Source organism: Amblyomma americanum, chromosome 7 (genome assembly GCF_052857255.1).
Source record: "Amblyomma americanum isolate KBUSLIRL-KWMA chromosome 7, ASM5285725v1, whole genome shotgun sequence".
In the NCBI taxonomy this organism is placed as follows: Eukaryota; Metazoa; Arthropoda; class Arachnida; order Ixodida; family Ixodidae; genus Amblyomma; species Amblyomma americanum.
In genome coordinates this window covers 166184721-166199956 of record NC_135503.1, presented here as the reverse complement: position 1 = coordinate 166199956, position 15236 = coordinate 166184721, and the positions used below count along the sequence as shown (strand labels likewise).

General features: G+C 49.2%; 1 protein-coding gene across 14 annotated transcripts in view; it reads left to right on the top strand.

The window, feature by feature from the left end:
- LOC144096750 (putative enoyl-CoA hydratase) overlaps positions 1–15236 on the top strand; it is a 141702-nt gene that overhangs the window by 110993 nt on the left and 15473 nt on the right. Inside the window, exon 7 of one of the 14 annotated variants that reach the window (XM_077629616.1) lies at positions 5967–8632. The exons of the other annotated variants lie outside the window; for them this stretch is intronic. Within the exon in view, the coding sequence (XP_077485742.1) occupies positions 5967–6031 (65 nt within the window). The 3' untranslated portion in view covers positions 6032–8632. Of the gene's footprint in view, positions 1–5966; positions 8633–15236 lie in introns of those variants that run through there. 14 annotated transcript variants of the gene reach the window in all.

Sequence of the window (15236 nt, the reverse complement as noted above, 5' to 3'; positions counted from 1 at the left end):
TGATTCCAAGGTGTCGGTGGCTTTTCTAGTAGTCGAGTAATGCCTCCCGCGCAGATAGCGGGGTTAGGTTGCCAGACAGGTGGTTGGTAGAGTGCTGCAAATGGCAGGCAGGAAGTGGCCTCAGCTGCAGGATAATTCTTTGCCCGTAGGTTCCAAGCAGATCCGTTGCTGTGGTCAGCCGGGAAATCGCTGTCGCTGGCGTTGAAGACGAGCGTTATGCTCCACAGGATAGCCTGCATTGCAAAGGGCATGTTCATGACCGTATCCTCTGCGGCGTCATGCCCCGCTTAAGGCGCTTCGCGTCTATGAGCTTAGTGTGCCCCGTGGTTTTGTTTTTGACGCGCCGGACAGCAGAGGAACTCCAAGTGCCGCTTCAAGTGCTAGTTAACCTTTGAAGGAGCCTGTTAAGGCTTTTCAGATGATCGCCACGGTCGATGAAAAACTATGATGGCACTATGGTCGGTAATCGTACAAGCTGCACTTGTGTCTTCGCACACTTGCCCGGCGAAACATTCCCGGCTGTGCCGGTCAACTTCAAACTACTTGACGGAAATCGTTTATTAGGGACGGGAGACAAGGTACAAGGCAGTTCAGAACAATTGCTGGTGGCCTAGCTCTGTTAGGCCAGGATATACGTAGCGAAAGCACGATTTCTGCATCGAAAGAGTGCATTCACTAGATGCGTATTTATTGATAGTTGCTGCTTGAGCCGTCGTGGCGGAGTGGTAGCATCTTCGCTTCAAACGCCAAAGGCCCTGGATCGATTCCGAACTTCGGCACAGGATTTTTTTTCTTTTATTCAGTGAGTGGGCGGGAGGTTCCAGTGGCTCCCATAGATGCCGCCACCGAATACGTTGGTTAGCGGTTAGGCGCAGGCTTTGTTAAGGCGCGCTTATGCTCCGGCGTAACGCGCCCGCACGCGCGCGCTGCACGGCGACGTCACGTTGGCCAAAGCGAGACCCTCTATACTGAGCTTGACCGCAGACGCGTTCGGCGGCTTCGGCGCACTCTGACCGCACTGGCAGGGAGACTTGGAGCATGTCTCTATTTCGCGCCGAGTGCGCCAGCCGCCGCCGTCCCGGCCAGACTGATTCGGCTCCGCGGTGAGGTACGTGTTGTGACGTCATTCAGTAACTTCGGCAGTTGGATTATGTGGGTTCAAAAAATTGCGCCTGCGCGCTGCCCCTGCTTTTTGCTTTTTTTTTGCTCTGAATTGCGCATGCGCCCTGTAATCACTGTTAACCTAGGGTAACCTAGGGTAGCTGTGGGCTCGGTGGCTGTGCCACAACACGTTTGCATAACCCACTTGTCTTCGCCATGCAGGTGCACTCGCCCTCGATCATTTGGCTCATGCTCAATGCTGTCTTTTGCGCTACCTGTGCGACCGCGATTGAGCGTGCGCCGTTGCGCGGCGCGGCTGACGGAAGGACATTGTGCGCAGCAACTACCAACCCGCCGATTCAAGTCAACTTGACACTCAGCGCAGACTGGGAGGCCCCATCGTCATCAACAACACTCACCGTGCCATCTATAAAGGAGCAGCGACCATCCACCGCACCCTGTGGGCTCGGTGGCTGTGCCACAACACGTTTGCATAACCCACTTGTCTTTGCCATGCAGGTGCACTCGCCCTTGATCATCTGGCTCATGCTCAATGCTGTCTTTTGCGCTACCTGGGCGACCGCGATTGAGCGTGCGCCGTTGCGCGGCGCGGCTGACGGAAGGACATTGTGCGCAGCAACTACCAACCCGCCGATTCAAGTCAACTTGACACTCAGCGCAGACTGGGAGGCCCCATCGTCAGCAACAACACTCACCGTGCCATCTATAAAGGAGCAACGACCGTCCACCGCACCCTGTGGGCTCGGTGGCTGTGCCACAACACGTTTGCATAACCCACTTGTCTTCGCCATGCAGGTTGGTAACCAGCGAACTCTATTCACAAAAAAAACCAGCAACTACTTTTTGGTACAGCTTCCGAGCCCCCAGTGTTGCCTTGCTACCTGTATCGAGTGCTTTCATGTTGTTCGGTCCCTAATACTGATGTGCGGTGACATTGAGTGCAACCCCGGCCCCGACAAGCTAGACGTAATCCTTGGCGAACTAAAAAAGATGTCTACTGGCCAGACAGAATTGGTTAAGGAAGTGCAAGAGCTTAAGGGCCAACTGCTCTCAATGGACCTGAAAATGGCTAATCTAACTACGCGTCTCAGCACCTTAGAAACTCACTACGAAAGTCTGTCTACACTCCGCAATGATCTGGAGGGGATTCAGGCCACTTCGTCTGCAACGTCTCGTTTAGTTGGTGTGCTGGAAGCTCATCTAGATGACGCAGAGAATCGCTCTCGGTGCAATAACCTACTTTTCTATGGTTTACCCGATACCAACCCCACCGAAACGTATTCGCTTACAGAAGACTTGATCATTCGCCACTGCTCTGACCACCTGGACACCCAGTTGAGCCCTAACGACATTGAACGCGCCCATCGCCTCGGACGACACTCTAAGGACAGGAAACGCCCAATTATCGTTAAGTTTACATCCTTTAAAACTAAAGAATCAATTCTTTCTAAAGGTTCTAAATTCAAAGGTACAGACTACAGCGTAGGTGAAGACTTTTCGCGTCGCGTTCAAAACTGCCGGAAACATCTTGTCGCTTTTGCCAGGGCGAAGTCCGTGCCTTTTTGCCCGAGATTTAAAACTTTGCATATTGGCCCCAAACGTTACGTTTTCGATGAACTTTCAGAATCTGTAAGAGAAATACCCTAGCAATCAGCTCATCCTTGCCGATCATCGCCCTCAGCTCATCCCCCACCTACGCCATGCGCCGTTTCACTATCAGTAATCTTTACTAACGTTCGCAGCTTCCTGCCGAAACGCGATATCGTATCGAATCTTGTAACTTCGTCAGGCAGCAATCTACTTATATTGTCCGAAACGTGGCTGAACAGCGATATCACTGACTCAGAAATTCTGTTTGACCTGCCCAACTTTAATCTTTTTTGCGCTGATCGCAAGTATTCTCGTGGGGGAGGAGTCCTAATTGCAGTCAGCGAACAATTGTCTTGTTCTGCCATTGATATCGTGTCAGACTTAGAAATGCTGTGGATTATGTGCCGCGCCTCACCTCTGACGTTATTAATTGGTGTGTGTTATAGGCCCCCTCGCAAAAGTCCCGACTTTCCCCGCAAGCTTCACAATGTTCTGAACAAACTAGTATCAAAGCACCCTAAAGCACACATCCTACTATTTGGGGACTTCAGTTACCCCAATATCGACTGGAGTAACCAACCTCAGCCCATAGTTAGTCAAGAAGAGCCGAATGACTTCATTGACGTTTGCCTTAATTTTAACTTGACCCAAGTTGTATCGGAACCGACACGCGTCGCAGGGGAAGCAGCGAACACTGGATCTCATACTGACCACTCATCCAGACAGTCTTAATTTCATTACAGGCCTCCGAGAAATCAGCGACCATAAAGTAATCCATGCCACCTTTAACTTCTCACCTGAATTAAGACAAACTTCCCAGAAAACTATTAGGCTCTACGATAAGGGAAACTATGAAGCAATCAACTCTGAAATAACGAACTTTCTGTCGGTCTTTGAAACGTCCTATCTTTCCAGAAGTGTAAATGAGAACTGGACCCTTTTCAAACAAAGTTATCGAACTAACAAATAAATATATTGCGTCATGCAGTTTACGAAAGAGTAATCAGAAACCCTGGTTCACAAAGACACTGAAAAGGCTCGAAAACAAGAAAAAACGCGCATTTCGTACAGCGAAACGCCACGCAAACCCCCACGCATGGGAAAAATATTATGAAGCTGAGAATGCATACTTGGCCGAGATTGGAAGTGCTAAGCGTTCATTTTTCGAAGTAGTACTACCAAAAATGATAGTTGATAACCCCAAGAAATTCTGGAAGGTGATAAACCCGAAGGAATCGCGCGCTATCACCCTCAGTAACAATGCTGGTGAAATCGTGGCTGATTCTGACTGTGCAGACATCTTTAACTCTGCATTTTCATCTGTCTTCACCGACGAATCCCAAGCACCATGTTTTACATTACCACTTATTATTACTACAGCCATAAACGCCATAACTTTCAGCAGTAGTGGAATTTCGTGCATAATAGATAAAACATTCATCTGCCGCCGGCATAGATGACATCAATCCAAAAATTTTGAAAAACGCTAACCCAGCCTGTTCCACTATTTTCTGTTTATTGTTTTCGCAATCACTCTCCGAAGGAACCATTCCAGACGACTGGAAAGTGGGGAAGGTCGTTCCCGTGCACAAATCAGGTAATACTGATTCACCTCTTAATTATCGGTCCATTTCATTAACAAGTATTCCCTGCAAAATCATGGAACACGTCATTTACTCCCAAATCATGCAATTCTTAGATTCCAATAACTTCTTTCATCCATCACAGCATGGTTTTCGTAAGGGTTTTTCGTGCGAGACTCAACTAGCCATTTTTCTTCATGACATTCACGCCAACCTTGATATTAATCTGCAAACTGACGCCATCTTCTTAGACTTCGCTAAGGCATTCGATAAAGTACCTCATCAACGCTTGCTTCTTAAACTTTCCCAGTTAAACCTACATCCAAACATCATCGCGTGGATTAACTAATTTCTCACGCATCCCTCTCAGTCTGTCTACATTAATAACCAATCCTCCAACCCGCTCCCAGTTACCTCTGGCGTCCCGCAGGGTTCCGTCCTTGGTCCCTTGTTATTCCTCATTTACATTAACGACTTACCCCAGCGCGTATCTTGCCATATCCGCTTGTTCGCTGACGATTGCGTTATTTATCGTTCGGTAACTAACCCTTCTGACCAAGAATCCCTTCAAGCAAACCTAAACCTCGTACTATGCAAACCTAAACCTCGTACTATATGCATCAGTGTGCTGGGACCCGCACACACAAGAACTTATTGACAAATTGGAAAAAATTCAAAATAGGGCAGTCCGCTTTGTACTTGGAAACTATTCCAGGACACTCAGTGTCTCGGAAAGCAAAAGGAATCTTCAGTGGCCAGAACTTAAAACTCGAAGAAGAAACCTGAGATTAAAATTTTTGCATAACATTTTCTATTCCAAGACTGGCATAGACGGATCAAAATATTTGAAGCCGCCTTTCTATGTCTCGAAGCGAAGGGACCACAATTTAAAGCTTCATGAATTTCCTTTTAAAGGTGACGTACTCCGTTATTCGTTTTTTCTGCGAACAGTTCGCGAATGGAATGCTTTGCCGCCACATATTGTTAATGTTCTACCTAATGATGCCTTTTTTCACGCGTTAAGTGCATGATTTTTTGTTTTTTGAATGTGAAAGTGCCCCCCTGCTGTAATGCTGAAAGGCGATGGAGGTACCAAATAAATAAATAAATAAATAAGTAAATAAACTGGTGTTCGCAGTGGATGATGACACTCAACCCTAACAAATGTAAGTACATGTCTTTTCACCGCCGTCGCAACCCTTTTGTTTTTGAATATTCCATTTCTAACTGCCCTGTTGACCTCGTCCAGTCTTACAAACACTTAGGTATCACCATTTCTGATGATTTATCTTGGCGACTGCACGTAACTAATCTGATATCATCAGCTAATAAAACATTAGGTTTCTTAAAACGTCACCTGAGGGAAGCCCCTCAACGCGTCAGACTACAAGCATACATCTCACTTATCAGAACTAAACTGGAATACGCATCGCCCATCTGGAACCCTCATCAAGCATATTTAACAAATGCCATCGAAGCTGTACAAAACCGAGCTACCAGATTTATTCACTCTTCATACTCATACGACGTTAGCATATCATCTCTAAAATTACAATCAGGTTTGTGTGATCTTTCTGCTCGCCGTCGCATTGCCAGTCTTGTTTTTTATCACAAGTTCTTTTATTCGCCCCTAAGACAAGAACCATACATCTGCGCACCCCCACCACGCAGATCCCATCGCATCGGTCACCCTCTTCAAGTTTTGCATCCACGAGCCCGTTCTACTACCTTCATGAACTCATTTTTTTCACGAACAGCAACTGACTGGAACGGCCTTCCCCACCATGTCGCTGCCATAACCTGTCCATCCACATTTTCGACTTCTGTGATCGCCTGCATCTTGTAAACCCCACCCCTTATGTAACACCCCGAAAGGAGTCTTTAAGGAAAATAAAGTGATGTGATGTGATGTGATGTAACTGTATAAAAAGGTGCGGATCGCGTTCCTTTGATATTAAAGTTGTTAGTTTAGCGCGCTCTTTGTCTCGTCCTCCCTTCATCCATCGTCTGCCAGCACCTCAGTGTTCACAACGAAATAGTTACAAAGTGTCCATCTAGAACATTCTTAAACAGCAAACCGCAAACCACCAGGCCACTGCTGTTGCATTTTGAAGAGATTTGTCAGAATCACGACATACTGAACACATTACCCAGCATTTCGCTAAGACAAGATTCACTGCCTCCATGGTACGATTTTCCTGCATTGTGCGATTTCACTCTTACACAGTTCCGCAAAAAGCAAACTCCACTACAACATATAGTACAAAAATTTCTTGCCCTTAAGGAAAAATGCTATGGTTTCACGAACTTTTATACTGACGGTTAAAAAACGAATACCTACGTCGGAAGCGCAGTAGGTAGTGCGAGGGATTTTGGAGAAAACAATACGACTTCCACAGTGCGCATCGATCTTCACTGCAGAATGTTGCGCAGTATTTGGGGCCATAGCAAATATACTAAGCAAGAATCTCAAAAACGCTATTATTTACACAGACTGTAAGTGCACTTACAGCCCTCCACTCTAGAAAAGCAGTCACTCCTATGCTTGGTGACATCATACACAACATAGTAACACCCACAGCTCGAGGAAAAAACATTAAACTCTGCTGAGTCCCAAGTTATGTCGGAATAAAAGGCAATGAGAGCAGGTTTCTGTACTGCTCAAGCTCGGGGCAAGGAAATAAAAAATAAATATACCCTTTAATGACTGCATGAAATTAGTGCTACAGAAATTAAGGAAAAAATTGGCAGTCGGCTTGGAACAGCAAAGTGAATAATAAACTACACTTAGTAAAGACGGCTTTAGGTGAATTTAAGTCGTGCGCACCAGGAACATTTTAAGGAAGTGATTTTATGCAGTCTCCAAATAGGCCACACACGGCTTACACACAACTTCGTGCTAACAAAACAAGATAAACCTGTTTGCGAAGAATGCGGAGATGAACTCACGGTTAATCACATTTTATTGTCGTGTGAAACTAGAAAAACTAAGAAAAAAGTACTTCACTCAATTTTATCATGAATGCATTCCTTTCCACCCAACATTGCTCTTAGATGATAATGCCATTGTTAACATACCTTCCGTTTTTGGCTTTTTAAAAGGAGCAGGCGTACTTCAAAAACTAATTTTTGAACCACTGGTTCGCTTTATTCCATGATACACCTCAGCCACTTTCTTATTCCTGTGAAGTAGGCTGAAGCTTTTTATTTGATTGGTTGGGAGCCTCAGGATCCTTGCCTAGCCAAGGATAGCCGCTAAGGCTGCGTGACCGTCTAAGTCTTTTACCATTATCCATTTCCGAATTTCTTCTCCTCTGTTATTACTAGGCAGTACAATCTTTCTAGGCTACCTACGCCATCGACGATTTTTCATATTCCTAAACATTCTACAGGAAACCAATTCTATACCTTGAGCTTGGCGCATGATGGCCTTAACTGCTTATGTGCCATAAAACCCAACAGACAACAAACCCATACTCCCTTTCGGTTCAGCCCACTCCAAACTAGTTGAATGGGCAATTGTAAAGTCTTGTTTTTATAACGCTCTCATGAAATCGTGTGAGCATCGACTGGATTCTACATCCTCTAGCCAGGTGACTCGGTTGGGCGGTTCTGACTACCCATGTACACTCTTGTTGTCTGTTGCCAAGAGCATGCCCAGAGAAAGCAGGAAAATGGTTCCAAACAGCGGTGGGGCTGATACAGATTGGAGAAAAAGCATGACGGTAATACCTTACATACACGCCATTGCCCACCATTTCAAGAAAATAGGAAAAAGAGCAAGTGTACATGTGTTCTCCGCACCAGAGAAGCTATCAAAACTGTGTAAGAAGGTGAATCCTACCATCACTTTCAGCAATAACTGCACTGTCAGGCACCGGCAACCGTTCGTAGAGTGCTCACAAAAAGTGGTCTACTTGATTCCTTTGCCCTGTGGCCAAGCCTACACTGGCCAAACGGGCAGATGTCTCAACGAGAGGCTCTTGGAACATAACAGCATCATCGGGGCATCTAGTCATACACTGCCGTGATTGAAAACAGTGCAAAGCACGTGGTTCTTTTCTGGGAAGAGCCACAATCCTTCATAAGTATGTCAGCAAATCAGCCAGGGCGATAGCTGAGACTGGTGAGATCGCGGAAAAAGAAGATGACTGTGTCAGCGCACCATCGGTGTTGTTAAGGGAATAAGAGCGTCATGTCTTGGGAATTTGAAACTAGCATGTCATAGTTTTGTTGTTGTTTGCCTCTTGATATCTTGCTTCTTAGGTTTTAGCTTTATATGTTCTTTCTTGTACCAACGAAAGTGTGTCCTCGTGCAGTTCGGCGCTGCTTGGCGTGACTTTCTGCTGTGCATGCGTGCTGTACTGTATATGTATACACAGCAATAAATGTTGTTGAAGTCGGCACTTTATGGTCTTGTCCATGTTTGTCTTCGCACTGTATGAATGAAAGCATCTTATGTTGTTGGAATATTAGGCTGCAAAGTAGTAATGATATTTTAAGGGAATCCCAGATGCTGGAAAAACAGGTGCTAAATACACAAAAAAGTTATTTGTCAGGTCATCCTCCGCACTACTGGCATACTTGAGAAACTTGGGGCCTTCTGAACAGTGCTTGTCCTAACAACAAACACAGCATAATTTTATGAAATTCAGCAATCCTAATGCGACTACGAAACGCCAAGTAACTGCTGTTCTTTTTCAGTGCAGCGATTGACTCAGGAACATAATGGCCCATCATAAGTTTTATAGTGCCATGTGGTTGGAGGCACTGCATGGTGCATGAAACACTCACAAAAGTGCCAGAATATTCATCATCATCATCATCATCAGACTGACCGCAGCCGTGGCCTCGTGGTAGAGCACCCGCCTCGGCTTCGGGAGGTGGTGGGTTCGACTCCCGCTGCCGGCCGGGTACCCACTGGTTTCCTCAAAATGGGTACAAGCTGTGACCCGGCCTGGTGCTCGGCTTGCTAGGGTTACATGGCTTGGCAAAGGAGCCTGCGTCTTCAAATCCCGTCCTTGTGGCTGCGAGGTCGTTTGAAACTGCGGCTTAGCTTGCGAGGGGTGCAGTGGGGTTAGCGGAGCCTCTCCCAAGCGGACACCCCTAAAGAAAGCCGGGCGCCAGGCCGGGGGGCGCGTGTACCCATTTTTACCGGTGGGTGCACGGCGGTGGGTTTCGAACCAACCACCTCCTGCAGCCGAGGCGGGCGCCCAACCAACCAGGCACAAGGTGCGAGTGTTGGTTTGGACTTCGGGGAGTCGTGTTTTGCCCACATTTGACGGGAATTTGGAGGCGCAGGCTGCCCTTCCCACGCGGTGCACCCCTGGAGAGCCGAGTAATAGGCCGGGGGACCGCCTGTTCCCATTCGATTAACCGGCTGGGTGGACCGGCGGCCGCGGGAATCGAACCCACGACCTCCCGTAGCCGAGGCGAGCACTCAAACACAAGGCCACGACTGCGGTGAATATGTGAATATACCTTCTAACCACGTTGGCCGAAGGTGTACGTTCGCAGCTGGGCGAGAACTCGACCCGCGAAGGCCGCAGCGGGGTTTACGGAGCTTCTCCCAAGCGAACACCCCTAAAGGAAGCCGAGCGCCAGGCCGGGGGCCGCTTGTACCCATTTTTACCGGTGGGTGTCTGGCGGTGGGTTTCGAACCAACCACCTCCCGCAGCCGAGACGGGCGCCTAACCAACTAGGCCACGGCTGCGGTGCGTTGTTGATGGCGGAATTTATCGCTGATCCATCAGAGCAACTGTGGTCAAGACCCTTTTCCCAAGCATCTGACCCAGAAGAGCCGAGCACCAGGCTGGGGGAAACCTTGTACCCATTAAAAACCGGTGGGTACCTGGCGGCACTGGGGATCGAACCCAGCACCTCCCGAATGCGAGGCGGATGCTCTACCACAAGGCCACCGCTTCGGTCATTGCCATTGCAGGGCAAAGGTCTCTCTCATGTCTCCAATTAACCCTGTCCTATGCCTGCGGACTTCCTAATCTCATCCGCCCACCTAACCTTCTGCTGCCCCTGCTATGGTAGCCTTCTCTTGGAATCCACTCCTTCACCCACACAGACCAGCTGTTATCTTGCCTTCGCATTACATGCCCTGCCCAAGCCCATTTCTTCCTCTTGATTTCGACTAGGATGTCATTAACCCGCATTTGTTCCCTTATCGCCTCTGCCCGCTTCCGGTCTCTTAACATTACACCTTTCATTTTTCTTTCCATGGCTAGCTGCGTTGTCCTTAACTTAAGTTGAACCCTTCTCGTTAGCCTCCACGTTTCTGCCCCATAGGTGAGTACCAGTATGATACAGCTGTCGCACACTTCTCTTGAGGGATATTGATAAACTGCCATTCATGATCTGAGAGAGCCTGCCATATGCGTTCCACCCCATTCTTATCCTTCTAGTTATTTCCCTCTCATGATCCAAATCAGCTGTCACTACCTGCCCTAAGGATGTATTCCTTTACCACTTCCAGCCCCTCACTGCCAATTGTGAACTGCTGTTTCCTTGCTAGGCTGTTTTTCCTTTTCCTTTTTTTCTGCATCCTATTTTTTAGACCCGTCGCTCTGCTCTGCTGTCTAACTCATTAATCATGATTTGCTGTTCACCTCCCGAGTGTCTCAGTAAGGCATGTAATCAGCAGATCGCAGATTATTTAGGCATTCTCCATTAACTCTTCTCCCCAACTGTTCCCAATCCAGGCCTCAGAATACCTCCTGTAAACTGGCGGTGAATAGCATTGGCGAGATCATGTCTCCTTGCCTGGCGCCCTTCCTTATTGGAATTTTATTGCTGACTTTATGGAGGACTATAGTAGCTGGGCAGTTGCTATATATATTGTTACGTCCAGGGTTTATTCAAACCACGACGGGCGACTGACAAACCAGATGGGGTTCAATCTCCAAGCAGGAGACACCACCAACCACCTCGTTCTCCTCTTCCTCTCTCTACCCAGCGATGCCGACCAAATAGACTAGGCATCGCCTCTTCGTGAGCGTCACACTTCCCCTATACAGCCGAAGCCCGCTGGGCGAGTCAAAGCACCGCGGGAATGGTAGGGCATCAGCCAGGCAATATGAGTCGCGTCAGTTCGTGTAGAACCACGACCGCTTGCCGTGAGACGCGCTATGCGGTAGTTGAGGTCACTAATTTTCTCAATAATGACATATGGTCCATCGTAGTGGCACAGCAGCTTTTGGGACAGTCCCCGTTTTCGGACAGGCTTCCACAACAAGACCAAATCACCAGGTCTGTAAGTGACGTGACGGCGGTGGGCATCGTGACGCGCTTTGGCCCGATCTTGGGAGGCGAGGACATGAAGGCGGGCGAGACGCCGGGCCTCTTCGGCGAGGCAAAGTGTCTCGGCGATGGAAGGGTCGTCATGAGACTCGGCAGAAAATGGTAGTATGGTGTCCAGGGTGTAGGGTGGAGGGCGAGCATATAGTAGAAAGAAGGGGCTGAATCCAGTAGTCTCATGGCGCACGGTATTGAACGCGTAGGTAATGAACGGTAGGACGCTGTCCCAGTTTTTATGTTTCGAACCAACATACATTGAGAGCATGTTGGTAATTGTTCGGTTCGTGCGCTCAGTTAGCCCATTTGTCTGAGGTTGGTAAGGCGAGGAATGGCGAAAATGCGATGCGCAAGAACGGAGAAGCTGTTCGATAACGTCAGCGGTGAACTGCCAACCACGGTCACTGATGATAAGTTTTGGGGGTCCATGGTGGAGAACTATGGAACGCAGCGTAAACGAGGACACATGAGATGCCGTAGATGAGGGTAGGGCGGCCGTTTCGCAATACCGAGTGAGGTAATCAACACAAACCACTATCCATCGGTTCCCATGATAGGATTTGGGAAATGGGCCAAGGAGGTCTATGCCCACTTGCTCGAACGGTGCGGAAGGTGGTGTCACAGGGTGAAGCTGACCAGCAGCAACGCTAGTAAGGCGCTTATATCGTTGGCACTGAGGGCAGCTGGCGACGTACCGCTCAGTCGTGGCGCGCATTTTCGGCTAATAGAAGCGGGCCTGGACACGGTGGAGCGTTCGTGCCGACCCAAGATGTCCAGATGTAGGGTCGTCGTGCATGGCCTGCAAGACGGAGGTGTACAGGCTCTGCGGAACAACCAGAAGGAAGCGCTGACCTGTAGAAGAATAATTTTTCTTCCATAGCAGACCATCTCGCAAGTAGAAGTGGGTTGCAGCGGAGAGGTGTTCAGCCTCCGCAAGAAGAGGCCGCAGGGTCGAATCTCGCTGCTGCTCGGCTTGGAATGCGGCGAGGTCAGGAAAACACAGTGAGACTGACGCGACGCAGTGATCGAAATCATCGATGTTAGACTCTGTCTCAGAAAGAGGCAACCGCGAAAGACAGTCCGCGTCAGCGTGCCGGCGACCGCTCTTGTAGGCGACTGTGTAGTCAAACTCTTGTAGCCGGAGAGCCCACCGTGCAAGGCGCCCACATTGGTCACGAAGGTTAACAAGCCAGCAGAGTGCATGATGGTCGGTGACGATGGTGAACGGGCGTCCGTAGAGATAAGAATGGAAACGCTGCGTGGCGAAGACGACGGCGAGGCATTCCAGCTTGGTGACCATGTAATTGTGCTCCAGCTTACTGAGTGAACGACTTGCATACGCAACAACATGCTCTTTGGTTTCACAGCGCTGGATGAGCACAGCCCTGAGACCAACCCCGCTGGTGTCGGTATGAATCTTTGTGGGGGTGGAGGGATCGAAGTGGCGAAGTACAGGGTGGGACGTGAGAAGGAATTTCAGTTGACGGAAGGCGGAGTCGCACTCAGGGGTCCACTCGAAAGCCACATCTTTCTGAAGCAGGCCTGTCAGCGGGTATGCGATGTCCGCAAAGTGATGGATGAAACGGCGAAAGTATGAGCACAAGCCCAAGAAACTTCGCAGCTCTTTGACAGACTGTGGTGGCTTGAAGGACTCAACAGCTGCAGTCTTTGCTGGATCAGGTCTGACGCCGTCTTTGTCAACGAGGTGTCCAAGCACTAACGCTTGGCGCGCACCAAAGTGGCACTTTTTAGAATTAAGCACAAGACCAGCTTTGCACATGCAGTCCAGGACAAGAGCTAAACGATCGTTGTGCTCACTGAACGTCTTTCCGAAAATAATAACATCGTCAAGGTAGCACATGCATATCTCCCATTTCAAACCACGCAGTATAGTGTCCATAAATCTCTCGAAAGTGGCGGGCACATTACAAAGACCGAATGGCATTACATTAAATTCATAAAGGCCGTCAGGTGTAATAAACGTTTTCTCCTTATCCGCGGGATGCATAGGGATTTGCCAATGCCCCGACCGGAGGTCAATAGAAGAAAAGTAGGACGCTGAAAAAAGGCAGTCGATGGCATCGTCGATTCAAGGGAGAGGGTATACGTCTTTTCTGGTGACGGCATTTAGACGACGGTAATCCATGTAGGAACGCCATGATCCATCTTTTTTCGAACAAGGATTACTGGAGCAGCCCAAGGACTCTAGGACTCTTGTATAACACCTTTGGTTAACATCTCCTGCACTTGTTCATTAATCACCTTGCGTTCAGACGGAGACACTCGGTAGGACTTTTGTCGGATCGGATGTGAGGCGCCAGTGACAACCCTGTGCAGGCTCCGAGACGAGGGGATGGAAGATGCGCCGCCGGGCTGTGAAAAATCGAACACAGTGGTGTGTCGCCGGAGGATGGCCAACAGAGCACGGCGCTCATGCGTGGAAAGCGAGTTGTCGATCATGCGAAGAAACTGCGACTCGTCGTAAAGCTCTGGTGGTGCAGCGCCCAAGGCGGTGGTAACCAAGGCAACGGATACCGGCGTGTCGTGGCTGCATGACGCAAGTTTGAGGCCTTCAGGCAGAACTACAGATTCTGTCAAACAATTCACTGTCCAGAGTTCAGTGCTTCCGTTGGTGACAGAAACCATGGCATGAAGAACCAAGATGTTCTTCTTCATGCAGTTCAAGTGGTTCGGCTCCACAGTCGCATCAAACACGTAGAGAGGGGTATTGGGGCAGGAAACGGGTATGCATACAGCCGAAGAAGGAGGCATGACAGTATCTCGAGTAACACAAAACACACTTTCTTCATTGCACGAGCCTTCCACAAGGCCAGAGGTGGAACATTTGCCGACATTGAGCTCACCGGTGTGACAGTCGACGTTAGCGCCACACAGCTGCAAAAAGTCGAGGCCAAGAATAACATCATGTGTCGACCGGGCAAGCACCGCTATTTCCATGCTGAACACTTCACCACTGTTGCAAATGGGTCGCAAGCCCCAAGGGTAGCGTTGGCCTGGCGGCCTGGGGCACAGCTGGAAACATCCGAAGGTCCTGGCAAAGGATGAGTCGACTGCCAACAGAACAACTTGTTTATTCTAGCATCGCAAAAGAGCAGCCGGTCAGGGCGGCCACGTTACTCGACGGAAGAAATCGAAGCCTCCTTTTGGCGTCCGGGGCAGCTGCCTTTATACCCTCGGAGTCGAGGGCAAGAAGGAACGGCTTGGGATGAGGCGCACACGAGACGGCGACGCACGGACATGTTGAGACGTGACGTAACGCGTCCGCCGGGCCGGCGCCGGTCAGACCTCCTCGCCTCCAAGTTGGGGAGCTCCTCTCCCCGGCTGCCGCGCTTTGACAAGAGTGGGCACCAACACGCACACACACACACACGCACACACGAAGACACGTGGCATTGAAACCTGCCTGGATGCGCTTGGCGGGAGGCGTTGCGGCAGCACTGAACGGGCCAAAATGACCGCCACTTTGAACGAAGCCCCGGCGTCCGTTGCATCCGCGCCGGCTATACCGCGCGTCGTAGGCGAAACGTAACACCACTCAAAGAAACCTTAACACTACACACTCCAACTGCAGGCAACGGTTCGCCACTCACACCACAAAACTGGACATTTTTGTCCCAT